Source organism: Columba livia, chromosome 13 (assembly GCF_036013475.1).
Source record: "Columba livia isolate bColLiv1 breed racing homer chromosome 13, bColLiv1.pat.W.v2, whole genome shotgun sequence".
NCBI classification, from domain to species: domain Eukaryota; kingdom Metazoa; phylum Chordata; class Aves; order Columbiformes; family Columbidae; genus Columba; species Columba livia.
Window position 1 is genome coordinate 3,466,415 of NC_088614.1, and position 27,638 is coordinate 3,494,052.

At 37.0% G+C, this 27,638-nt stretch overlaps 1 protein-coding gene across 9 annotated transcripts in view; it reads right to left on the minus strand.

The window, feature by feature from the left end:
• Nucleotides 1-3,231: 3,231 nt before the first annotated feature.
• Nucleotides 3,232-27,638, minus strand: part of RPGRIP1L (RPGRIP1 like) — a 73,846-nt gene continuing 49,439 nt past the window's right edge. For all 9 annotated transcript variants that reach the window (XR_010465891.1, XM_065028657.1, XM_065028660.1 and 6 more), the window contains 4 exons: nucleotides 20,867-21,050; nucleotides 14,427-14,511; nucleotides 7,554-7,687; nucleotides 3,232-5,737 (listed from right to left, as the gene is read on the minus strand). Coding sequence is in view for 8 of the 9 variants with exons in the window: in XM_065028657.1 (XP_064884729.1) it covers nucleotides 5,625-5,737; nucleotides 7,554-7,687; nucleotides 14,427-14,511; nucleotides 20,867-21,050 (516 nt within the window). In the remaining variant the exon portion in view is untranslated. The remainder of the gene's footprint in view (nucleotides 5,738-7,553; nucleotides 7,688-14,426; nucleotides 14,512-20,866; nucleotides 21,051-27,638) is intronic.

A 27,638-nucleotide genomic window follows, 5' to 3' on the forward strand; every position in this document is an offset into this window, starting at 1 on the left:
TGTGCTGTTTTTTTTCTGTCACCATTGCAACTTGCCTGAAGATCGTTAAAGTTTACAACCAACCAGGTGCAAGAATTAAGGCCATGGACCTGATATGATGGGGACTTCCCACTTACTGAAGTTCAAGTCAAACACAAAAAGTGTTTTGATTTATAGCATCTAAGGAGTTCTTGTCAATTTTTCCCAAAGCTTTTCTACACATTGATTTAAAAACAACCCTCACCTTTAGTCGAAAAGTCTTCCTTCCACTTACCTGCTGCAGAAAGACTGTTCCCCAGGGAATGACAAAAATGGAGAAATAGCAAGTGTTGCACCCTACAGACTTGCTAACAGTCAACTTCTGTGCTCTCCGTGAACAGGCCAGCTCAAAAAGAGATATTTAACACCGCTACAGTGACAGCGCTTCCCACAACACGTTTGCTGCCGTTGGATCCAGAGATTGCCGCACAGGGGCTGTGCTACAGGCCCCTGTCCTATCTGTCTGATTTGTGGGTGGAAATGTAATCCCTCATTATTCTCACACACTTGGGTGAAAAGCTCTGTTACTCTGAGCAGATAACTGTAAATTCCATTCTAAAATAAATTACAAGTTACACTAACTTGTTTGACTTAAATATAGGTAGGCTACAGAAATCCCACATGTATTCTTGCTCAGGTATATTTACTGCATGCTGATACACAACCAGTATTGCTTTATAAACAGTTCCATTTTTGTGTATTTCATCTAAGATGTAAATTATACCATTGATATTACCAACCTATTGGAAAGTTTCCAAATGGGTCTGGTTTGGATATACAGCAATAAATGCTGATTACAGAAGAAAGAAGCTTAAAGAATGTTTCAAAAATGTAAAAAGACTTTCTGTATGTTCTCTTCTTAAGTTTGCTGTGTTTTATTACTATTAGTGTGCTGTGTGTCTGGAGTCAGGTGCTGGAGTTTCCTTCTTCCATTTCTCTGGGAAAATTGCCTGTATATGGTAACACACTTTCAATTTTTCATTATCATTGAAGTCAAATGCTATCAGCAACTGTAGCTATTTATACTTAGAGGCAGGTAATCAGAATAGTCACTCATTGCATAATAGTTCTTCAAGCAAAAGAAACTTCACTTTATTGATTTTAATTTTTTGGTAGTAGAAGGACCGCATTTTTCCAATAGTTCTTCAGGGCAAGTTCAGCTCTTGCAGCTTTAATGCACAAGGAAATAATTTCGCATTCAACAAGAATGACAGTTTGTCTAAATAGGAAATATATTATTTTCCAAATCCCCAAAATCTTAAGTCATGTGCAAGATGTGTCTTGCACTGTTGCAGCTATTAATGTTGGACTACCGAAGTAAGGAATATTTTGATACAGAGAATGGGTGTGGACAGAGGTGCCAGGTTTTATATCCCTGTTTCTCACAGCTCAGGGAATACAGTTTCTTTGTAAATCTAAAATGTGTTAAGTATTCATGAATGAAAGTCATGAAGAATATAGTTTCAATGGAAACCTGCTCTTGTTTGATTTATCTGCTTTTCTTACTCTTAAAGTAATCTAAGCCTAATATAACAAAACCGGGAATAAACCACAGTAAATTGGAAAACATTTTACTACTGAAACATATAGAAAAATTATCTGAGCAAGTCGCACTGTTAACAATAACATCGCTATTTTTTGTCAATTACTTCACAAAACTGGATGGAAATTGGACTGATTCAGCAAGGACTTCAGAATACGAAAAGCTTTTAAATACCTCTAAAGCCCACAGATGCTCACATTTAGAAGGAATTTGGTGCTTATGAATGAAGTCTGAAGTCTCTATGTTAATGTGACTTTCAAGGTCACATCCTGTGAATGCTAAGATTATATTGTAACAAAAAATAAAACAGAGGTCAAACTCTTCCCTTGATAAATTATTCTGATGAAATCAAGTTCTTCAAAAGTTACCTCAACCCATTTTAAAAGATGCAGAGAGAATTAAAATTTGCCATCAATAGCAGAAAGGAACTAACAACCAGCACACAGCAGTACACCTGTAGCATACTGTGCCAAAAGCAAATTTTTATCACATGCATACAAAAGCATCAACTTGAACTTACGTTCTGCAATTATTTTCATACAGGCAACATAATGCATTCAATTCATTATTAGCTGCAGGATCTAGTTCAATTACCAAGACCCGTATCAAACAGTCATGCTAAGGAAGTCACTTGTGGAGTATCTGGAAAAGCTGATGGATAAATCGTTGTCACCACCTGCAAGAAGACCTGTCTATCTAACTGCAATAGAAAATGCTTCTCTGGCTCCCAAACAAAAAAGTTTGTTGCACCATTTTAAGTCTGCATTTGAATTTATTTCTCAGTTTTAATACAAAACAAGAAAATGAAATTTAACAGCTAATAACAAGTCTTGATATCTTTGGTGACTCCTTCAGTTATCACAATGTCTTATTATGCCTTTAAATAACAAAAAGCATTTTAAACCAATATTACTATTGACATAAATACTGATCCTCAATTGTAGATGTTCTGTGAGGCAAGTTATTATAATTTTTTGTCATATTATATCTACTCTTATAAGCCTATAATGAGATAAGCTGAGACAGTGTGCAACAAAATTATCAAGTTCACATGGATATTACCTTGGTTCATGATGCTCTTACAACTTCAATCCCTAGGCTGTAATAACAGGTCAACAGCAACATTTAATAAATAATTCTTTTCTGAGCTGAACTTAAGTTTCCATCTTGACAAACATACCTGGGACACCTGGAGGATATCAGCTATTATGTTACATAAGATGATATCACAACAAAGCTATAAGATGTAACAATTAAAGGGAAAAGATTTAAAATAACAAAATTGACCATCTGACCCCACACAATTCACCTTGTGCAGGACTATTATTGCACCCAATTTACACCATAGAAAAAAAATTATCTATTCCACAAAAATTAATTTAATCAAAAGTAACATTTCAAAACATGGTAGTACCCAGCATTAATAAGGCTTTTTTTTTTTTTAAATGCAAAAAGGAATGTGCTTAATAACATATTGCACACAAAAAAGAGAATACTTTTTGCTTTAGGTTTTCTTTGAGCTATTCAGAGCTAAAATCAGGACAAAATAGTGCTAAATTACATCTTCCACTTTACCTGCACAGTCAGTACTTAGACAATCCATTTGTTGGAAAAATCCTCCCTGAATATTATATCTTAGTAATAAATACAAAGAGAAATCAAGGTGTGGGTTGTTTGTTTTGGCTTGGTTATGCTGTTTGGTTTTTTGTTTGTTTGTTTTTAATCCAGCCCTGAGTAACAGCCTTACAAACAAATGGCTTTAGGAACCTGAGGTGAATTAGACATGTTAATGTTGGAGTCACTGAGAACAGTTAACACAATGTAACCAAATGTCAACTGGAATACTTTGCAGTAACTTACCGAAGAGGTCTGTGTTTAATGAGTAGACGAATGCTTGGTTTCTAAGTTTTCAACTTCAGATGGCGAAGATTAAGTGCTAAGGGTGTTACTGTAAACGTTTAAGTGAGATGAACATCACTGATTTTCTAATTTTACCACATGGTTTATTTCAGAAGAAAACAAGCACCAGTTACACAGCTCTCCTGCAAGTCAGTAAACAGTCACACAAAAATAACTCAATGCAATTTGCTTCTTTGTTTATGCGCAGGATATTTAGTTTGGTTTGCAAAGTATTAGTAGAATAATAAGAACCTCCTGCCGAATACCGCAACTAAATTTCTGAAAAGCCACTCAGTTAATCTCAGTGTTGAATCTAGCTGTTTCGAATTATTGTAATGTATAATAACAGTCTTACTGACAATATAGATGCACAGAGCCAAAAAAAGCTAGAAATGGGGGCCAAAACGATGAACTAAGCACCAGCCCAAAGGACAACAGCCATCTGGCCATTAAGCGAAGAATGGAGGGGTTTAGGAAGGCAGCTGGCTGCGGTCGGCACAGAGTTCCAGAGGAATGAAACGCTGCGAGGACCGGCAAAGTCTGGAGGAGAACAACTACTGGAGACGGTGCGTCCTAAAATGGAGTCAACCCTCGGTTCATGCTGGAATTCAGAGATTTCTGTGGTCAGAATATATTCATTCCATTGGCCTCATAATGTACATCAACAAATTAATATTGTATGGATGTCATTTCAAAGCCTACTGAAGACGAAGAGCCATTATTGAAGCCATTAGAGCACAGATGGTTCAAACTATATGCAGATATTCATACTTGCATTTTTGCATTATAGCTGTGTTTTTTTTTTCTGTTGAACTGTAATGAATTGTCTCATAATCTATTCCATCTTCTTGCCATTAGCAGGCTTTGAATGTTCACAAATAGGAGCAAAGAACTCATTTTCCAGAGCTTTAATCACACAAAGAGGGAATGCCTAATTCTCTAAATGAAATGGTCTGTGATCACTGAAGCAGAGATTTAATATATCACGGCAAATTAGGTAGATTTTAATAAATTACTTATCTCTCTGAATACTTTACATATGCTTATGAAGAAACATAGCCTGTTTGCAAACAGTGGAAATCCACAGCCTATAAAATCCTTTGAAGAAAACGACAAATAAAAAAGCAAATTAAAAAATGAAATGTATTATATCCTTCTTCTCAGGAGACAATCCTTTTGCAGCATTGATTCACAGCTCCATTAAAAATATCAATTAAATCCTTCACTCAGATTGGTTAAAAGCTGGAAAATTAACTTTCCGAGCTAGACGCTGGTTGTTCAGATACAGCAATTCACTGTATACGTTTGATGTAAGTTCTGAAAGTGATAAAAAGCAAATGAAAACACACTTGCCTGTCCCCAGAGCGCACACGAGGTGAAGCAAAATCTGATACCGTATGGCTCCTTTTTGTGTTTTGACAGATGTTGGCTGAAAGTAAACCTTCTACTGTACTGTGCCTGCCCTCCCCCTATCTCAAATCATGATAATCACAAACAGCTGATTAGAATGTTAGGAGAAGGGTTAAATTTATTTAAAAAAAGGTTGCAGTAATTTAATAAGTCCTGCGACTAGCCTCATTTTTTATATTTAATTGATAGGAACTGCATGCATCAAAGAAAACACATACTGAGATTTAATGTGCATAAAATGGATATTAGCATTTTAAAGAGGCAGATTAACACATTAATCCAAGTAATTTTCATATATTGCTTTTAATAAAATCTTCACAGTATAAAATTCTTAATGAGGCTAATCACAGGCATTCCATTTAGTGGGGTGATTAGGGATAACATAAAAGTATTTTTAATCAGTTTTCTAAGGCGTACGGTTTTTTATTAAAAATTAAAAATTTGACTTGCATTTTTATTACTGTTTTATGTAGGAAAAAATCTTGAAAATGCAAATAAAGCACATCATTCAATCATGTAGGTATTAATTATTTAGAAGTCGTTGTCCATTGTGGAGAGATTCTTAGCCTTAGGGGGAAAATATCAAAACAAACAGACTGAAAAGTATACAAAACTTTACAACTACAAATCAAGCATCCTTTTCCTATAAATTATACATTAAATATACCGTAAGAATTACACAGATCTCATCTTGAAGCGCTATCAAGCGTGTATTTACAGTGAGAGAAGGAACTTCTGGGGGCGAACTTCCCTTTCATGCCTCTGAGTCGTCCTCCCGCTCCTGGTTGATGGAGCGCAGCGCATGGAGAGCTTCCACTGTGACTTGGAGCTTCCCAATTACCGCACTAGCGTCCTGAGCGTTGAAAACTAGAAAGGAAACAGCAGAAAAACAGCGTTAGCAATTTCAGTAAGGTTTGGGTTTTGTTCTAATAATTTTCCTTAGTGTTTGGACAGATCTCACATGTGAACAAAAGAGACAGGTAAATAAATCAACAAGATATCTTCCAGTTCAGGCACTGAGCCTACTGGAAAATGAGCACTATAAGACCTGGAATGTACATCAATAAAAGTATCACTGTCGGAGTTAACTTCAAAAGAAACTATCTGCAGGATAATTGCCTATATAAATTAACTATTTTTCACAACACATAAATATAGATGTTCCAAACTCTGTTAAAAGACAAACACACATACTTATTAATACTTTAAAGTAAATAATATACCGATTAATGCACTTTCTACACTGCATGTCTGATTGGTCCAAATCAGCCTCGAAAGTTACTAGTATTTAAATAGTAAATAGTTTTTTCCAGTTGGTGCAATGCAAAATTATTTCAATTTTCGGCTTCTATATGTTGTAAAATAGCAAAGTGCAAAGATGATATTTCCCCTGGACTGAACTATTTAACTACCTTCATCTTTGTGTACGTGGGTTTTAGAGAAATTAGCTAACGTGATTTAAAATTGCTCTGTTTTATAGTACCTAAGCAAGCCCAGAGGGCCACAATCTCTGCTGCTGTGATTCAAACCATGCTGCTAACAGCCAAAAATGATGCTCTTTCCCAGTCCTGCAGTAAAAGCAACGAGCCTGCCTAACATGACTCTAGAAAGAATTTGAATAAAAACAAGTAATCTTGACAGAACTTCTTTTCAAGGCAAATTATATAGCAGACAAAAGGCAAGGTTATGTATTTACTCTATAAATGGGGACAAGTGCTCTGGGACATGCAGTGATACTGTAATGCAACAATTTCTGGGCTGCTGGGACAGCTCAGAAGGGGTTTGGATAAGGAGAAACACGGGATAAACATGCCATAATGTCCTTCCTTGCTAGAGCTGTTCTGGGGCAGATTGGACACTGTTCTCAGAGATCCAACCGCTTTGTACATCCTCGGGCAAAGCACTCGGTGAACTGTCAACTTAAAGGGCAGACGTCAGGGGACATGATTCTTTACCACAATTGGGAAGGAGGATGGTGAGGAACAAGTAAGGACAAAAATGCGTCACTGCTAACAACTATGGGGAACAGGAAAGTCTACACAAGGAGAATGTTTTCCTTCAGCGTCTATGAAAGGACCAAGAAGCTTCTTGAGTCTTACTGGGGTCATAAAAACGCTGCTGTAAGAGCCAGGAAATGGAAGATTCCACCACTCCTGCTCACCCCACCTTTCCCCCTGAACCCGGTCACGGGCTGTGACAGAAGGATGCTCACTCAACTGGTACCTAACAAAGCCAGCAGTCTCTCCTATTGTCTCACATACAGGTTTCATATGGAGGACACAAGCTTGGGGTGCTCTTGGGGATATAACATAACTTCAAACAAGACATGCACATTAGCAATACAAATTACAGACATAAATTTTAATAACAAAATATATATTTATAGACTTGCTAGAATGAAGCATGTTGTACAAACTAAAGAATTGACATGTCCTGAAAGTTCTTAGGTTTTATAAACTAATTACTTTAAGTGGGGAATGCTGTTTGGTTTGGATTGTTTTTAAACAGATTTGAAGGGTTAACAATAGTACATGGATCTTAAAGGCTTTTGCCATTAATTATTATTAAAGTATTTATTATTGAAACAGTGTCAAACAATTACTTGCAGAGTAAAGCTTGCAGAACAAAGCAGAAATTCAACAAATAATTTTTAGGTTACAAGACAGTTATCTCTGAAACTTACCATCAATATCTTGCTCAATGACATCTCTCTGCTTCTGGAATATGTCCCTCAAACTGACATAAGCAAAACCAATATCTTCACATTCCAGATCCTGTTCATCTTCTGGGGGATCACTGACCACTGTAAATCGCAGGCTGAGCATTAAACAAAAAAAAAAAAAAAAAAAAAAGATAGATATTTTACCTTCTAAAAGGGTGGAAAATTAACTTAAACAGAAAATAAAGCAAAAACCATGCTCTATTTTACCAGTTAAGCATAAATCAAAACTCTTTATCAATCACATTCAACATTTTCCATAACAAGAATAGCCTGAGACCCATTTCTTCTAAATCATGAAGGACAGGGAGGTTGTAACCACAGTTCTTGAGACTTGCAGATCTTTTCATTTATCCCCCCTCCCCACCACCCTGGGGCTCAATTCTTGTTCATATGCCAGTGACAGGCAACATAGTCTGAGGATTAAAGACTTGTTCACATTTGAAAATTTTAAGTTTGTTTAGTTCAACTGCTGAACGATCTGTTAAAATCACTTAATTTCTCTAGATTTACCTTCCACAGGTAAAAATCAAGATTGTATCTATGTACTTTGAAACTTTTACAGGAAAGCTCATTTGTATAAAATATCTCAAAACATAGCTGGGGTATTTTTATTTTATTTTTTTACTTTCTTGACTATACCATATTAATTGTTTGATGTGAAGGAAAAAACAATTCTTAAGCAATAATATCACAAGCAATAAAATAGCTGAACCGTTTTGGTCGGAAAGGACCTTTAATATCATCAAGTCCAACCATTAACCTAGCACTGCCAAGTCCACCTCTAAACCATATTCCCAAGAACCTCATCCACGCAGGGAAGGTTTAGATTAAATACAGTAACATTTTGTTGTTTAAAACCTTTTAATACCATAAAACTTCTTTTAAAAGTTCAATCACTTTAATTTAGACAGGCCACATAAGATCCATGTATGATTATTTCAGCTTTGGTGTGGAACATACTTATGAAGCAAAACTTCTCCGTTCTCCCCAATTCTGGTGCTTTATTTGCATAGTAGTCTTGGAACACGTGAACTGGATCCCTGTCTGGCTGGGCTAAACTAAACTGAAGATGTGCCCCAGGAGAACCTGTCCCTAATGCACCCTCCACTGCAACAGACATTCAGTCAGTAGGATCAACTACTGCTCTGAATTCTCAAAATCATCCTAAAAATCTATGTACAGTGAATATCAGACCATTAGCAACAACTACTTTACAGTAGAGATTCTCTGTTCTGCACCACTTGATAATTTAGTTCTAGCCTTAGTAAATTTTAAGCCATGTATTTTCTTGGCTTCACATTGAGTGGTATGGGAGATGTGAGATAAATAATTGAGCAAGACAAACCATATCAAACGTTTTCCTGATATCAGAAATACTAGCCATATTCAAAGCAGCAAGTATTTCCAAACACCAACTGTAAAATATTTAGCTGGAAGTTACTGAGAATTTTTACAGCTCATTTAGATAATTGAAGAGCATATTCTAGCCAAGAACACATTCCACAAAAAGAACAGGAACTTTGAGGCAGCTCTCTCCAAACAGTATCTTTCTAATGTTGTCTTGTGTACTCATTATTTAAAGTTGGACCTTACACAGAAATTTGCCCTGTGCTTGTTCTCTCAGACCAATACATCTTGTCGTCTGTCTTCATTAATCTGTTTCTAGTTTACCCATAAGAAAACTACCTGTGAGTACAGCCTGGATACAAAGGCCTTTGGGTGTTTACTGGGCTGTCTAAACACAGGCTGTTTGTCCATCCCAGACATCTAAGCACAACAACTATACAACATATTTGCATTTCTTCTGTGAACTTAAATTAGTCATTGCATCCAAGTATGGCTTTTCTTTTAAGCACATAATTCCAGTATTGTGCTGGAGCTGACTCAAGTTAGTGGCTTGTGCTGCGGCCAAAAACATCGAGACGACAAAATGACAGGAATTCAGAGCTAACTGCTCTTCGGTATGACTTTGCTAGGTTGTTTAAACTGTGAATACTCACGAGCTTTACAGCCTAAAATGTTACAATAAGCATAATTCCAAATAAGTAAGAATCAAGCTGTGCAAAATCCAAGTCTACATGAATGGGTATCTTAGACAACACATAAAATCTCTCTAAAAGATGTTAAACGTATAAAAACATACAGCAGTTGTTGCTAAGTTTATTTTTGTGCTTGACCCTTACTAACAAATATTTACGGTAGAAAATATATACACAAACATTTGTTTGTAACTAAAACCAGACACCTATTGAAAATATGCCGTTCAAAAATACTCTCCGGAAGCAGAAAAGGAAAACTATCACAGCTATTTCCAAGAGCAGGTGGCTTGATGGAGTGTAATGGATCTAACTTAAGATTGTGGCACAGAGTTAAGCAGCAGCACAACTGCCAAACTCAATCAAAAAGAAAGAAATACTTGGATGTGTGAGATAAATAACTTATAAAACTGCTGGGCGTTGGGAGCAGATCTGTTTTGTTGTGACTCAGTGTCAATGTTTAACAAAATCAACTGGAGAAACAAGCTTAGCAGTTAAGACACTGACAGAAGAGGAGAAGATTAGTGCTGCATTAATTTTTATCACTTCAGGGTACCAACTACTACTAAAATTTTCACTAAAGCACGAACTAAAAGCAGGCCTAGTAACACTTGACCAGTTCCTTACAGCCAAAACGGAGAGTTGCTCTTACTGGTTCTCCTTGTGGTTCAAATCACATGCAAGTATTTCACATGAATACAGCAGGCTGCTCAGCACAACAGAACAGCACCTCTAACACCTCACAGTTCCAATATGCCTAAAGGATCATAACATTGGATTAAATCTTTGCTGCTAATCAGGAAGGAGGAGCTTTGAACTCTGGATCCCATGAGAATACTCCAACCAGGAGACTGCAAGAATGGTACCACAATCACTGGGACTTCTCTATTTATTAAAATATTACAAGTGCTTTACTTGTACTTTACATATGCTTTAACTTGTTTTCTTCATTTGCCAAAAATGGCAAGAGTTTTGTTTTCGGGTTGAACTGGCTAAAAAGACACAGTTTACCTCACCTTGGAACATAGTGCACATGAACAGACTCCTCACGCTGCTTCGGCACAGAGTGCACAATGTGCAGCTGGTGTCCCATCTTACCTTAACACTGCTGTTGGAATATCAGCTTCCTGCTAGGATCTCTTACATAAAGTTATCTATAGCATTCCTCTCCCATATCTCTCTGTAGGAACCTAGACTTTCTCTCTAGCTCACTTCCACATTTCTGCAACACCAGGTATCAGTGCTCACCCCCTGCAGGAATCCCATGGCTGCTGACAGAATAAGAAGAAATCTTGACATCCTGTTAAAAGTACTATGTGGGAAGATAGTTGCTAGCCACTGCAAGAAAGACTAGAGAACTAAATGAAACTTGCCTGGTAATCAAAGGCCAAAAGCAAAGACACAAATAACAATTGCCTTAAGCTGACAATGTGCTTTAAAACGAAGAAGAAGAACCCGGACAAATATTTATTGTTGTTATGATAAGATTTAAAGGTGTTATCACCAGCAGTGAATTTAGAGTGCGTGGACAAAGCTGTCATGTAGGCAGATGCTAACTCTTTATTCCAGAGATCAGTAACTTTTAAGCAACAAGGAGAAAACTTCGTGTGGTAATTGAGCATATTAATATGAAGCTAACACCATACACGTGCTCTATATTCCCACGACATGGAGGCATAGATATTGTTACTTTGGAGAATGACGACTTCATACAGTCAATTTCTCAGAGTAACAATCATTTCCTACTATGAAATGATGCGCCTGTCAGGAACCTCCTGCATAAACCTGTTCATTCTTGTTATCCCAGCGGGGTGACTGTTAAAAGAATGGATTCCTCCATTCGTCACATATGTCGCTTTTGACACTTGTCAGAAGAGTGTATACTCTACCACAGGTCTGCAAGCGCTGCAGGTACAACCTGGCATGAGAAATCAGGTACATTTCTCTATATAACCCAAATTTCTACACTCTTAAAATACTGAAAGGCAACAGGGGAACACAAAAAGTTTGAAAAATAAAAGCCAACTGTGACAAAGTTACAGTAAGTTAAATGGGCTGACAGAAATGCCACCTGTTATTAACTGATTAAAAGTCTTGAACACATAGGTTCAAGAACTCTGAGGTTCAGATAACAAAATAATTATTTTGTATTTTTTTTCTCCAAAGTTCTACAAATGTTAGTAAGCACAGCTTCCTACCATAAATAAGGAATGTAATTTGAATCCCTATTATACAGAAAGAGAAACAAAACAAAAAGGCCACCCATGTAACACAATACAGCTCTAAGCAGCAGCAAGTGTTCTGACAAAATTTCCATATTAACGACAGAGACATTGTCTGAAAACATAAAGACAAAGATGCTTCTCAAAAGAGAAGAACTATCCTTGGGGTGTGCAACAACTACTAAGCTAAACAGGATTTCAAACAGTCTTCTAGTCTCCTACTACCTCATGCTTGTGTGTAAGCAAAATCAACATTTCTAATAAACACAGTGATTCCATATAAAGAAATGAAATTGAAAGAAGAGAAAGATCAACTTTGTTTTGAAATCTTATCTTTTAATGAACAGTAAACCCCACTCCCAATATATTTTAGATTGGATATTAGGAAAAATGTGTTCCCAGAAAAGGTTGTCAACCACGAGAACAGGCTGCCCAGGGCAGTGGTGGCATCACCATCCCTGGAGGGGTTGAACAGATGTGGAGATGAGGTTCTCAGGGACACGGGTAGTGGTGGACTTGGCTGTGTGACCTTAATGGTTGGACTTCACGACCTTAAAGGTCTTTTCCAACCTACACGATTCTATGAAATAAATACACTTTCCCATATAAATGCCATGTCAATCTACATTTATTTCTTTGTAAGTAGAGTATAAAGCTGTGAAATGCATTATTTTCAGGGCAAAGTTTGCTCCTGTGTCAATTACAGGATTAGGCTATAGTTGCAACTTTGGCTTAGCAGTAATTTTTTGTATTATATTAATATCTCTTTTAACACCTGAGAATGTTTATCTTTTTTAAGGTACATTCATTGAAGTGGCTCTCCTTTAGGAAGAAAAAAAACAGCACATGATGCATCTATTTATTTACGTTCCAATATGAACCAAACCATTACAAGTATCATTTCTAATAGCATTCATTGTGACAGGGAGAAAGTTCACCTAAGAACTTAATACATCATTTAATATACATAATACACTATCCATCCTATAACCTGGCATAGCACAAACACCAATAAAGTATCAGGCTAAACCATGTGCAGGCAATTTTCAATTATATTTATATCCTTGATAATTTGGTTTCCTGAGCTTTAAAGCATTAGTTTAGTTCAGTTCCTGTTTCAGCTGAAAAAGCTCTGATATTAGTTTGTAAGGCTGGTGATAGAAAACATGTGTTGAAGATATAACTAGGCCAGGTTTAAAATGCAAAGAGCTGAAAACATTTGGTGTAGAGGTAGAATCTTTCCATAAGTTTTGTTTCTTGGTGGTCCTCGTGCTAAGTGGGGAACTGGACTAGCGATGAACTCCCTGCCTTGCTATTTAGTCAATGCATAAGTGAAATCTCCCCACAGACCAAACAGACATACTGATACTTGCAGAAAACCTGCCTAGTAACACAGAGGACAGTACCACGGTGGCATATGTAAAAGATGAATAATGCTTCTGTGGCGGGGAAAAAGCTCAAACCTTAGGTTTGTTAAATATCTACTACAGATATCTAAGTATTTATGGGTGAAATAGCAGTCCACACACTAGCTATTTTCCTTTTTTCCTCATTTTTAGTAGAACATGTGACCTGCTTTCCCAACTATATGGTAAAATAAGTCTTTTTGCTTGCTTATTAAGATTTTTTTTTTAATTAAATCTCCAAACCTAAGAATGTTTCAGTATGATATTCCCATCCCAACAAGTAATCATTTCATGGTGTTCCTTGCTCCATTCCAGTAAAACCTGTTTTCTGGCCAAGACACGAATCTCAGCTTTAGAAGGGAAACAGAATGGAGATGACTCTCTTATTGCAGGGTGAATCTGTGATTTGTGAACAATTATGTATTTAAAGGATTTAAAAGCAACTCCTACACTTCAAATACAATTAGCAGCTATTCTACGCTTCTGCAAATTAAATTAATCTTTACATTAACAGTTGTTCCATTTTAATGAAGGTTGTCCTTCAAGAGGAAACAGAATCAAAGGATGTCGTTCATTCTATCAAAGCAATGCACATGCTATCTCAATGAAAAAAAATTGAATAAGAACAAATTTATTATCACGAGCTTGGAGAACCATAATTTCTACTCTTTCTCACATGTATACATATAATATTTGCCTGCTATGTCTATATATATATAAAAGTTTTTGGAATTCTAGGACTAAGGAACACTTTCTGAAGCTTTTACACTCCTTTTAGTACTCTGAATTCAGAAAGCAACAGAAGTATTGCTCTACCATCAGGTACATATGTGCTTTTCAAATTCATTATTGATAGAGTGCTGATAGCAGAATCTTTCTTTTGCAAAATGAGTTTGTTAAAAAAAAAAATTAACCCAATACACAGCACTAAAACAACATTAAGAGAGGCTGCAATATTCCATGCTGCACAAACCTACCCAGGGAACAAATGCGAATCAATCGCCACATCACAATGTAGGTATCATTCCTAGCTAAAGCAAGATTTTCTCTAATGAATTAGTCATGTATTAACTTCTCAGGGATACCTTCTCAATAAACTCAAACAACCAGACAAACCATAAATATTACTTAAAAAGACCTTTTATAGAGTTTTTCAGCACTAACATGTACCTGCCACTATGTAGATCCGGCTTTAGAAGCATAGACTTGAGATACTCTCTTCTTGCACGATTATTTGCCTTATCCACATGTATCACTGCAAAGCAAATAGGAATTAGCATCATTAGTTATCCATTGTTTGAGAAGAAAGTGTATGAGGAAGCAAGAAAACGAACCATTTCTTCCCCTCGTCTTCCCTAGGGAAAAGCAACCATGCTAGAATCCAATTGGAAAGGTCACCTGATCCGCTGGTGTCACCGGCACGTTGACGTGCACACCGTTACAAAACATCCGAGCAGCACCTACGCGGCCACAGAGCTGTCACCTGCTGTTGGCGGCAAGAGCACGCAGGATTTTAAAAGCCAGTGGTCTTTATTGCTTTGTATTTAAAGCGATTTACTGCATTTTCTTCCACTGAGGAAGCCAGTGATAATGCTAATGTATGACAGAGTGCTCGTCCTTTTTGACAGCCTCAGTAATTTAATCCTCCTCTCCTGCCATAATATTACTGTCAGAGAAACATCTAGACCAATAGACTGGGGAAAATCCACGGCCTGGGGAGCACATGAGAGTGCTCTAAAAGCCCTTTAATTTCAAATACAAACATAAGGACCAGCTTTTAGTTTTTTGTACTATTAATATGACCCACAATGAAAAAGAACTTCAGTTTGGAAATAAACAATAAAGGAAGGAGAAACTGAGTTTAAGAAGTTCTTTCAGAAGTTTTTGGGCATCTTATATAAAGAAAGCAGCTTCTTTCTTGCACATGGCATGAGCTTACAAGTATCAGTAAACCACTGTGAAATATTATAAAAATTCAGGATGCAAATGCTGAAAAATAGTATTAGAGGAATCACCTTTTTTTTAAAAAAAAAAAAAAAAAAAAAAGAAGTGAGAAATGCACCTGAAAAAAATTTGCTAGGACAGTATTAGAACGAATATTACCCTCTGAGAAACAAACATAGCTCTAGGGAACATTTTTCATTTGTTTTTGAGGGAAGGAGGAGGAGCTAGAAATTTGTCTGTCTTTAAACTCCACCATCTTTAATATTCCCATGCCTCACTCCCTTCTGGTTACTCCACCTCTGTACTCAAACCCACTCTTTTCCACTCTCCACACATTAAATTTTCCTACGAACTGACTGGAATCTTTCACATATTTTGTAATCTTTTCTACTACCCCAAATAAACTTATTTGTATAAACAGAAATTATTAATTCTACCAAGGAGCGGAGAGTATTGGAATACAGGAGCACATGAGAGTGATAAGAAGGCTCAAATTAATTCCTTGCAGAGGCATTTATTGAAGTGCACCTCTCTATAAAAGCCCTTATAGAAAGCCCACTTTTCCAGAGCTACTGGTTCTCTGGTTTTCTCCAAAGCTGCTGCTCAGCTCTTACCCGGCTAGCAGAATCACTATTACGAATTCCTGACTTTGAGAAATCGGCCAGTACGTTTGGTATCTGAACCATTCAGCCAAAGGAATCTGCAATTTACCACCTTTTATCTCTTCTAACAGAAAGCAAAGTGTTGGTGCTCTGTCTTGGAATCCTTAGTTTCCATCCACGACACCCCTCCTTTCTCAGCCAGGTTACAAGAAGCTGTTCCTGTCGGCTGCTCTTCTTTTGGGCATGTGGACGACTTTGCACATGTGCTGCTCTCATGGCCAAGTGTTCCCGGGGCCACTGCAGGAAGCGCCGGGGAGGCAGCAGGGACACAGATGGACAGTCAGACAACTTCAAAGGAGCTGCCACATCAACAGATTCCTCCCTTCCCCATGAGCATCCCAAATGGAATTTCCTAACTTTCCTAATTCTGTATCTAAAACAATTTTAAATGGAAATTCTTGATAAACCTAGAGAGTTCAAATTCATTTCACCCAATGGAAAAATTTAGACTAGAAAGTAGAACATTCGGCATAAGAACTCCATTCGAGTCAGGGGAAAATGATTAACCAGAGCGAAAAAGTATTTTTAGTTCCTGATGAACAACATACTTTCATATAACCCCTTAGTACTGCTTGGACTTACAATTCTAACATTGCTCTAAGGCATGGAAGATCTCATATTTCTATCCAATTAATTGCAAAAATCATCCAAAAATTAACCTTTGACAATTTGCATCTAAAATTCTAATTCTAAAGTTTGTCCTAAAGAAGCACTAAAATGTGGAGATTACAATGACCCTGGAACCTTGTTAAAAATCACTGCAGTTCCAAGCATTAACATAGTTGGTTCTGTCAAAGCATATTTTTATTCACAGTTCACTTTCTAACAAAATGGAGTGGAGCATCTCCCTTATGGGGAAAGGCTGAGGGAGCTGGGGCTCTGGAGCTGGACAAGAGGAGACTGAGGGGTGACCTCATTAATATTTACAAATATATAAAGGGGGAGTGTCAGGAGGATGGAGCCAGGCTCTTCTTGGTGACAACCAGCGATAGGACAAGGGGCAATGGGTGCAAACTGGAACACAAAAGGTTCCACTTAAGTTTGAGAAGAAACTTCTTCTCAGTGAGGGTGGCAGAGCCTGGCCCAGGCTGCCCAGGGGGTTGTGGAGTCTCCTTCTGTGCAGACATTCCAACCCGCCTGAACACCTTCCTGTGTAACCTCATCTGGGTGTTCCTGCTCCATGGGGGGATTGCACTGGATGAGCTTTCCAGGTCCCTTCAACCCCTGGCATTCTGGGATTCTGTGAAAATGCAAAGATTATGCAATGAAGCAGCTTCACCACAATGATGAATCAAAAAAATGCCTCATACAGCATTGAGCCTTAATGGAGAAAAGGAATAAATGTAAAGAAGTGTAACAGTGTTTTCAGATGCAGGGCCTTAATGTTTTCACTTCAGTTATCCTGAGGGATCCACCTGTTAGGATATGGATCTTCAGTTTATTTTTACTAAAAATAAACCCCATCATCTTTCCCCCACCTTCTCTTCTTTCAGTCTGTTTTTGGTTTGGTACTTCAAGTTGTTCAAGTAACCACCTGTTCACTCAAGAGAAAGAGCTTTCCAATTAGATATCATATAAAATCTTTGCAAAATTTCATAAGTCTTCTCCTGCTGCCTGTTCTCTGGAACCATTGCATGCAGCACTACGGACACACTTCAGACCATCTATCATTCTCACTTTCCAGTAACTTTGTTGCCATCTGAGAATTTTCATAGTTCAGTTTTCATATCTAATAGAACATGAATGCTTCTTGCTAACAACATTTATGAACTAACCTTACCTTTGTAATGTCTCTAATTGTGGCCTTGACAAGAAAAATGTCTATTTTACTGTAATTAAAAGTCAAATATCAACACATGTATTTATATGTGAGGGAGACTGGGTTTTGTTTGCTCGGAGCAGCATGTTCCCCATGTTTTCCTCACAGTGAAACTGCCATCACAGTGACTTGAAAGCACATATTGTGACATGACTGGAAAGAAACAATTTCTGGCACACAGCTTTAAACTGCATTAGTTAAAATATGAATTAGTTGCCTGTTATGATCTGTACCACACCCTAACACCAAAACCAAACCACACCAAAACAAACCCCATCAAAAAAAGAGAATCCTTCCTTTTTACCAAATTACAGGACAGAGTCGCGGTGTGAGCACAAACTGGCAAATCCACTTTTCTTTGAATTGATGGGATTGTGGTGTTTGGAAGTATTCTTGGGTATTCTAATACTGCTTTCCACCACCAATGAGCACAACAGCTCCTCTCCTCAGTCAGTACAGCTATCAGGAGACAGAGCAATTGATGTCATGGGAAATCAAATCACCAGTTATGCACTACAGCCCTGGCGTCTATAAACCTCCCAGTCAAGTTTCAGTTCCAAGACCTTGGAAGAAAGAAGATGATCTTCTAACCATTCCTAGTCAAAAAGTCACAGTCAACATAAACAATTAACGTCGACTTACATGCTCTAACCACTTGTGAAAAGGGAAATTCTTAGGATCTTGTATGTCCACACCCATGGAGTTCTACTGTATCGTTTTCCAACAAGATTCCATTAATCTTCTGATATCCCCAGCAACGACAGCAGATGATGGGAAAAGGTATGGAAAAACTTCCAACATTTTTTTAAGCAAAGAATTATTATGAAGCCTCCTGTATCAGTTAAGATGCTTTTAAAACAGTCAAGCTGTTCCAGTTATAAATAATATAAAACGTTTTATTTATCAGAATTATGATTTTTTAGATTTCTTATGGACTTTCCCTGATTTTCTCCATGCAAAAATCTGGAAGACTATTAGTTTCCTTCTAAGCTCAAAGTAAATTTCTTTCTATCCATGCAAATCTCATTTTTATTAAAGAAAATATTCAATTAACCTCAAATATTCAAGACACTCCAATCTAATTAGACATGAATAAGAGATGCAGTAAAGCTATAGTAAACACACATGCAGATTTCATTACTATTATCTTACTGGCTTTCCAACTGACATTAATCAAACAGCAGACTCATTAGATTTTTTTTCTTTATGCAAAGCTAATCTTGAGTAGAAATTAGATGACCAATTATCTAAGCAAAACTCTGCAAATAATAACCATATTAGTATTATGCTGCAGAATACAATCCTGAAGCAATTAAGACCAAACCCACCTTTTGATATTGTTTCATTAGGGTATGATAAAGTTTAAACAGTTCTATATTTGAAACTTAAGCAGCAAATACAAAAATCAAAGTTTTGAGGCCAGGTTTTGACTAGCAGAAGTAATATCATACAGGACTACCAGACTGGAAAGTCTGATGAATTACAGTCTCTACAAAGCACGATACTATTTTCAAGTATCACAGCTTGAAATATATTAAAGTTTCACAATTGTCTTAAGAGTCTAAAATGTTATTCTGTATCCATCATAATTTTGCTGTGTTTTCTTACTTTAACTTTAACGAGCCAATACTTAAAAAACTAATATTATGCTTAGGCCATACCCTATATACACAGGAATCAGAATATTGCGTAAGAATTTTTATGCCTTCTGAACGCTTCTTAAATTCAGTGACAATTTCAAGAAGCAAGAGAAATTAAAAGTGTTAAATAGCTTTTATTGGCTTATGGTGTTATTTCTATGAGGTTTCAATTACGTCTGCCTATCTAGAACATTTGGAAAAGTGTTTACAGCAGCTAGCAAGATGAATATTGTTCAGCTCATAAAAAGATTTATTACTTATCTGATGTCTCATTTAGTATATAATGCCAGAAATCCTATTTGTGTGAATGGAAGTAAGCCTGAGTGAATGCAACAGAGGTAGCAGTGCTATTAGGTTCTGTGGTTTGGGGGTTTTTGCTAAAGCCTTACAAAGACCACGCTCATAGAAGTCAACACGTTGTGTCCTGTCTTCTATATTCTCTCTCAAATGGGCAGTCCCACTACAGTGATGGTTGATGTGACATCTACAAGAGATTTCAGGCTTCAGCTACGGGGTTCATGAGTACTAGAGGGATATAAAGGAGTAAATTCTTGGGCAAGTCTCCTGCTAAAATCAGATGGTTTCTAGATGGTAGCAGCTTTAAAGATCTGACTGTGACATCTGCAAAGCCACTTCTACAAAACTATTTTTAAAAGAATGCTTAATTTGAATGGTTGTACTAGAGGTGTCTCACAAATAGCAGACTGATTTGCATGCTCCAGGATACTCTCTCAGCTAAATGTTCAATACTTAAAGCCCAAGACAACATGAAGCACTCAGACCAAACCTTAAATGAAATAGACTTCAACAGGAAAAAAAAAATTAATGAATAATTGAAATACTATGAAATAGCTGGGAAAATAATTAACAAGAGAATTATCAATTATTACAATAGTTCTGTGTATGCTATTAGTGTAACTTACATTGGGTCTTGACAAAGTATTTTCAAACATTCATTTATTAGAGAATAGAATATGGAACATGCAGGATTAAGTATTATGAAGTAAATAGCAATGTATTAGTATTAAATATGGCTGAATAATTTCCTGTTTCAAAAAGTTCTTATTAAAGGAACACTGAGTATTCCCAAGTGATAATCAAGTCCAATTACATATTTTCTCTTCTCAGCTGTTTTTTAGTTGTACATGGTTACATGGAATGTTTTTCTTTTGTTGTACCATCATGTACCAATGAAGAAATCAGTTCTTCATGTTCTTTTAAAAAGATTATATGAGTTTCAGTTATGCATAGCCAAATTTTAAAGTTTATGTGCTAGCAGCCTATTTAAAAATATTGTAATGTTAGCATTTCATACACAAGCCTACTGCAATAATTCATGTTATACTTGATAGTCACATCCTTACCCCACTGCTAAAAAAACCCCCTTAAGTATTTCCCAAAATATTTGGGAAATATACAAATAGAATCAGTACACAGACAAATGCAACTACAATATGAGGAGCAAGGAGGCTTTATTGGGAGGCATTTCCCTAACGCAGAATTTAAGAGAAGACACCAGGCTGCTCAGGAATACATTGTACTTACCACTGCTATAGTTGTAGTGAATCCTCTGCCCACTCGTTGGTTTTGGAAGGGACAGCGGGGTCTCCTCTGCGATGAAATTGCATAATCTGCATTCTACAAACAGCTGCTGTATCGTCTCATCTGATATAATTCCTGAGTCAGTAAGACTGAGTGATATGATTTCAATCCGGATTTTTTCAGTTGCCTATTTAAAAAACAAAGCACAAACATAATACAAATTATTTTGTGTTTCTAGAAGTGTTGACACAAAGCACATGTACATGTAAATCATTGGCTATTTTGTATCATCAACACTGATCCATTTTGACATGGACAGAATGCGATCCTAAAGCCCCAGGGTTTGTAGTCAAGAATATTGTTGCAACAGATACTGATTCACATTTGGCATTGAAAATATTTTCGAAATAGTCATACTCTGCTGGAAAAGATGAGGTTCAGGTTATCTTAACCACAAATTTCAGATGCCATTATCTTTAGCTACGCAGCAAAGTGTTTTGTATCTTGCTCATGTAACTGCTTGAAATAGTCTCAGTTAATACCAGGTACCGAAGTCTTCCAATGGAAAGCGGATTGTTAGATGCAGTTCCTGCTGCAAACTACACTACAAATAGCTCTATAAAAATCCATCCGGTCACAAAGTAGTTAGTTAGGCATGTAAAGTAACACTTTATTTATATGGAATTCAACTTCATCTCCCGAACGTTCTAGTTAAAACAAATATACATTTAAAAGTTAAAATTAACAATAATCAAAGCAATTGTTCTTCACAAAAGCTTTTTCTTATTATCTTTAACTAAAATGACTTTTTTCTGTTGCTTATATGAAATTGTTTCATACGGTTTGGTAAAGTCTATATTATTTGCATACAGATAAATTTTAATAAGATTTATGTATTTAAGGGAGAATGTCAGACTCGAGAGATAGAGTCACAAATCTTTTCCTCGGTAACTCTGTAATTCAAAGCAAGAAAAGCCACTATGGGTTCAAAACTGGCGTACGTAGGTGAGCATTCAACGCTGAGATTCTTCAAAGAGCAAACAGAACACGCTGGAGTTCAGAAATGTCAAAACATATTTTTTTACTTCTATCCAAGTTCAGAACTTTATTAAAAATATTCCCCTACATGGAAATATTATGACAAATTTTGACTGTAAACTTAAATCATTTGATGTAATAAATTATATTCAAAAGATTAGCTTTCTAGATTCAGCGTTAGAACTCTAAGTCGATATTGTAATTTATTATGGAGATAGCTTATATTTTTCCAAGTAAATGATATAATTAATCAAACTGAAAAGCAGGTGTATCCTATTGCAAAAATATCCATCATATAGAACAATTTCCATTGCTGTCAAGCCCTTTCAATATTTGATGAAGTAATTTTACCCCCTCCTTTCAAAAGACATTTCCTTTTATTATGTATCCTAAGACACTTTAACTAAAAACCCAAATCTGAATATTTCAATAAGGTTGTTTTATTATTCAGTAGATTCATGGAAATTTTACTAGGATGACAGAAAATTCCACACCATTCTGTCTCCACTAATACAGGTACATGGCTTCAGCTGGCAATATTACTGGGATTAGCATAGAATGATGAAATATTTAAAGGAAATTTTTTTTTCTAAAATCTAATAAATCAAATGACTGCCAAATGTCATTAAAGTGATGGTCTTTGACTTGAATATGCTTTTCATATTCAAATTTGAAAAGAGAGAGATGAAAGCCTGGAAAGGTTACTCAGTTTCAACTAATAACCTCAAGCACTCTACATTCACATGCATAAAAAATGAAATTGGCTCTATTGTCTAATTTTACTTCAGAAACGACTCTTTTCTTCTGGCACTGAACAGATGTATTAGCATCTGTATTTAAAGTGATATGCTGAGTGGGTTTGTTTGCCCCAAAGTATTTAGCAGCCACGTCAAACTAGTTTGTACACAGACAGTAGTTTACGAATTAAGTCCAAATACAATATCCTGTACTATAAAGTATTCCTTTTACACCTCTTAAAATTTGTTTGACATATTTAACACTTGTAATTGCATACTGTAGGCAAAGAATCTCCCAGTTTTTCAAGGATAGTAGGGTAAATCCAGCTATTCTGCTTTCTAACTTATAAGGAAGATAATGAGTCATACTATTAGAAAATTGTAAGAAAAACTAAATTAATTTTGAGCTTAACAGTCAAGAATACCTCAAGGCCAGCTTTTATTAATATTAAACATGAATAGAGCATATGCAAAGGAGAACACAAGCTGCTAAAAAAAAGTTACAAATAAAAATAGAACTGCTTAAAAACAGTGTAGCCAGCATGACATATTTCACTGTTAATACAAAAACGCTCATACTATGTAGCCATACTGAAAATATACGTAGCATCCAATATACGATAGGAATTAATTTTTAAACAACCATTCATATTTCTACGATGCAGAGTGATTTTTTTTTTAAGCCTTGGTCTCACTTATTAGGTACTATTCAAGTGAAAAATGGAGAGTTTGTCACGAGCAATTACTTCCCACAAATCATCCTACTTCGATGCAAATAAAATTAGTCTTTAAATTTTATATTTTAAACAAAATATAATATGAAATTTCCTCTATCAGAGAGACTGGACACACGTATTAAAGAGTACTAAATGCTTTCGAAGTCTTGACTGCCATCTTCAAGAAGCTGCATATTCCATGTTTTTATTTCCTTTTTGGTCACAATAAAACGCTAAGACTACGATGTGGATAATGAAATTCCAATTGACTCAAATCACAGAATCACAGAATGACAGGGGTTGAAAGGACCTGGAAAGCTCATCCAGTGCAATCCCCCCATGGAGCAGGAACACCCAGATGAGGTTACACAGGAAGGTGTCCAGGCGGGTTGGAATGTCTGCACAGAAGGAGACTCCACAACCCCCTGGGCAGCCTGGGCCAGGCTCTGCCACCCTCACTGAGAAGAAGTTTCTTCTCAAATTTACGTGGAACCTCTTGTGTTCCAGTTTGAACCCATTACCCCTTGTCCTACCGTTGGTTGTCACCAAGAAGAGCCTGGCTCCATCCTCCTGACATTCACCCTTTATATATTTGTAAACATTAATAAGGTCAGCCCTCAGTCTCATCTTCTCCAAGCTCAAGAGCCCCAGCTCCCTCAGCCTTTCCCCTTGCAATACAGCCCAGGTACCACCGGCCTTCTTGGCCACAAGTGCCCAGTGCTGGCTCATGGTCATCCTGCTGTCCACCAAGACCCCCCAGGTTCCTTTCCCCTACACTGCTCTCTAATAGGTCATTCCCCAACTTAGACTGGAACCTGGGGTTGTTCCTGCCCAGATGCAAGACTCGTCTACACTTTCCCTTGTTATATTTCATTACATTTTTCCCCGCCCAACTCTCCAGCCTGTCCAGGTCTCTGGATGGCAGCACAGCTTCCAGCGTCAGCCACTCCTCCCAGCTTGGTGTCATCAGCAAACTTGCTGACAGTCACTCTATTCCCTCATCCAAAACATTGATGAATATATTGAATAATATAGGCCCGAGTTCTGCCCCCTGAGGCACTGCACTAGATACAGGCCTCAGCTGGACTTTGCCCCATTGACCACGACTCTCTGGCTTCTTCCCTTCAGCCAGTTCGCAGTCCACCTCACTACTCGGTCATCCAGACCACACTCCCTCAGTTTAGCTGTGAGGATGCTGTAGGAGACTGTGTCAAATGCCTTACTCAAGTCAAGGTAGATCACGTCCACAGCTCTGCCATCATCCATCCATCTTGTTATGTCGTCATAAAAGCCAATGAGGTTGGTCAAGCACGACTTCTCCTTGGTTAAGCCATGTTGACTGCCCCTAATGACCCTCTTATCCTTGATATGCCTTGAGATGGCACCAAGGATAAGTTGTTCCATCACCTTCCCAGAGATGGAGGTGAGGCTGACCGGTCTGTAGTTACTTGGGTCCTCCTTCTTGCCCTTTTTGAAGACTGGAGTGACATTTACTTTCCTCCAGTCCTCAGGCACCTCTCCCGTTTCCCAAGACTTGGCAAAGATGATGGAGAGTGGTCCAGCAATGACCTCAGCCAGCTCCCTCAGCACCCATGGGTGCATCCCATGGTCCACAACAGCATCATACAGAATTAAGTGCTTGGCAAACAAAGTTTGTGCTTTCTACAGAGAACAGCAGCATTGAAGGTGCCTTGCTTATTGAAACAATGTACACAGTGTTCTTACTTTTTACATCTACAGTTTTAACTAATATACCACCCTTGAAAAACTCAAAATTAAGGAAACATCTTATTTGTAACATCCACTTGAATCCTACCTTGACCAATGCTCAAAAATGTTTATGACTTATTCCTTAATATTTTATGTATTTATTTCCACAGTCTACTTATTCACTTGTTTCCTGCTATTTCAAGCAGAGATCACAGCAGAAAATATATAAGCTATTGTCCAGTAATCACAGGTAATCATCCATTTGCTATCAACACTTCAATTACTACCAATATGACCCAATATCTTTATCGTATGAGAAATTATCCTCTTCCTCTAAAAAGTGCTGAATCCCTGTGATCATCCTATGAACAAGGTCAGGAAAAGCTGCAAAGAAATGTGATCACACCAATGGCAATCTAATTTAACTGGTCAGAGACAAACGTTACTTGTTAAGTAATAGTAATTAATACGGCAGCATCTTACATATACACATAAAAATACATATTACAAAAGAATTACTCTAGACCTTAACTGTATGCAGTGACTTTGCATGTTAGGAAAAACACCTGTTTTTCTATTTTTGCCCTAATGGTGTAGATGTGAGAACAGAAAGAGGGATACAGCAATGCTCCCTGTTCCTTCTCCAAAGAGATGGCACTTCCAGAAGTGCATGCGCTTTAGACTCGGCCTAAGAGCCGGGGCAAAGAGATGCCCCCTTGTCCAAGGGCTCTTTGGGAGGCGGATTGCCTGAGAAAGAGAGCAAGGCATGGGTGATAACCCCCAGCACCACTATTCTCCGCGTGTGCTAGGAGGAGAACACGCTGGTGCAAGGTGAGCACCATGATAGGGTTCGATGCAACCCCTTCAGCTCTGCCTGGAATTAAGAACACTCTAAACAAAAAAACCTATTTGTGACAGCAAGTACATCTCTGGTTGCTGCCATTACACCTAGCGCAGAGTCCAATTTCATCCTTTTCAGAGCATGAATTCATCTTTAATATGTTGAAAATCATTAATTCCTTGCTACGGCTTGAGAAAATTCAATATTACCTCTTCTATCCAAATCTGAAACACACCCATCAATGCATTGATGTTTCCAGAAAAGCCAATTTCTAATTCAGTATAAAACACCAAACATTTTAGAAAATATTTAGTTCTTGAAGGATCTGAAGCTTTCCCACCACAACTGTGACAACTATGCATCTGAAATTAAAGTCACATTTGCACTTTGCTCATAATACAACTTCTGATCACCTGAAGAATACACTTTCTTCCCTTCAAATGGCTTGCCTCCTCCAGCCTTTCTGAAGAATAAACCTAAAACTGTTCTACGTTTCTCCTGAAGTTGAATTGTTTTTAAAGATTTTTAAAGATTTGGTTTTGCAACTTGCCTGTGGCATAAATGGTTTCTAGTGATGAAGAGATAGAAAAACCCCAGAGATATCTGGAGCTGTTTGACTGGTGAGACATTATACTGACTTCCCTAACTCAAAGTTTTATTTTCCCCCCAAGAAGCGGGAAAGGCTAAATAAGCAAAACTGTTACATCCATCCCTACTGCAGGTTATTTCAAAGAGAAGACTTCATTTTTTTTAGTGTTTAAATACAATTGATTATACCACCAAATAAAATAAAAAACAAATACAACCCTATGAAATCTCACAGCCAGTTCGCTACATCAGTGCCAACTACTCACAGAATTAAGTAATTCAAATGGTCTATAAACTTACAATTACATTTCATTTCAAAAGGAAGCACGATCTTAGGTAAATAAGAATGAAAGACAGAACATTTCTCAATAAAAACAGGTCTTAACTCCGTACATTTTTGGCATGCTAATATATGTCAACATTTCGGCTACAGAAATGAGGTGAAATAAGTAGCAATAATACGCAAAAAACTAAACAAACCAAAACATAATAGGATTTCTGCCTATGTATCTATGCATGTATTCTTCTATATGTAGATCACAGACTTCTGATTTGATTTAAAAAATAAATCAAATTCCTAAAATCTCTATTGGAAAATTAATCCTATTAGAAAAAAAAACCAAACCCTTAGTATAGGAAAAAAGCAGAAATATCAGTATAGCATTTGCATTTATTATGTGTTCATCTGTAGCGAAAAAAATATAGAATTGCACATTTTTAATACAGCTGTTCTTTTTATTTATAGCTTTAATACTTAATATTTGTTACCGTTCCCCCCTCTGCTCCATCATGCTATTATAATATTGTGGGCAATACAGACGTTCAAAAATAATGGAATTTGATTCTTTCTCCTATTACGCACAGTGCGAAAAAAAATCATGCTCGGTGATACATATGGCAGCTAATCTAAACTCAGATTTAGTCTCAAGTGCCATCCTTTGTTTTTCAGACCTCCAGTTAGAAAAACAGTCCGCTCTACTTGTGAAGTCACCACAAGTGACTCCCGTGTCAATGTGCTGTGACAAATGCAGCCTCTCCCGTACGCAAACGAGGAACGTTCATATTCATAACCAATGTAGTTAAAAATGGCTCCTGTTGATAGTCCTGTGGGCTTATGCACTCAGCCTTAAACCTTTCTACTTCAT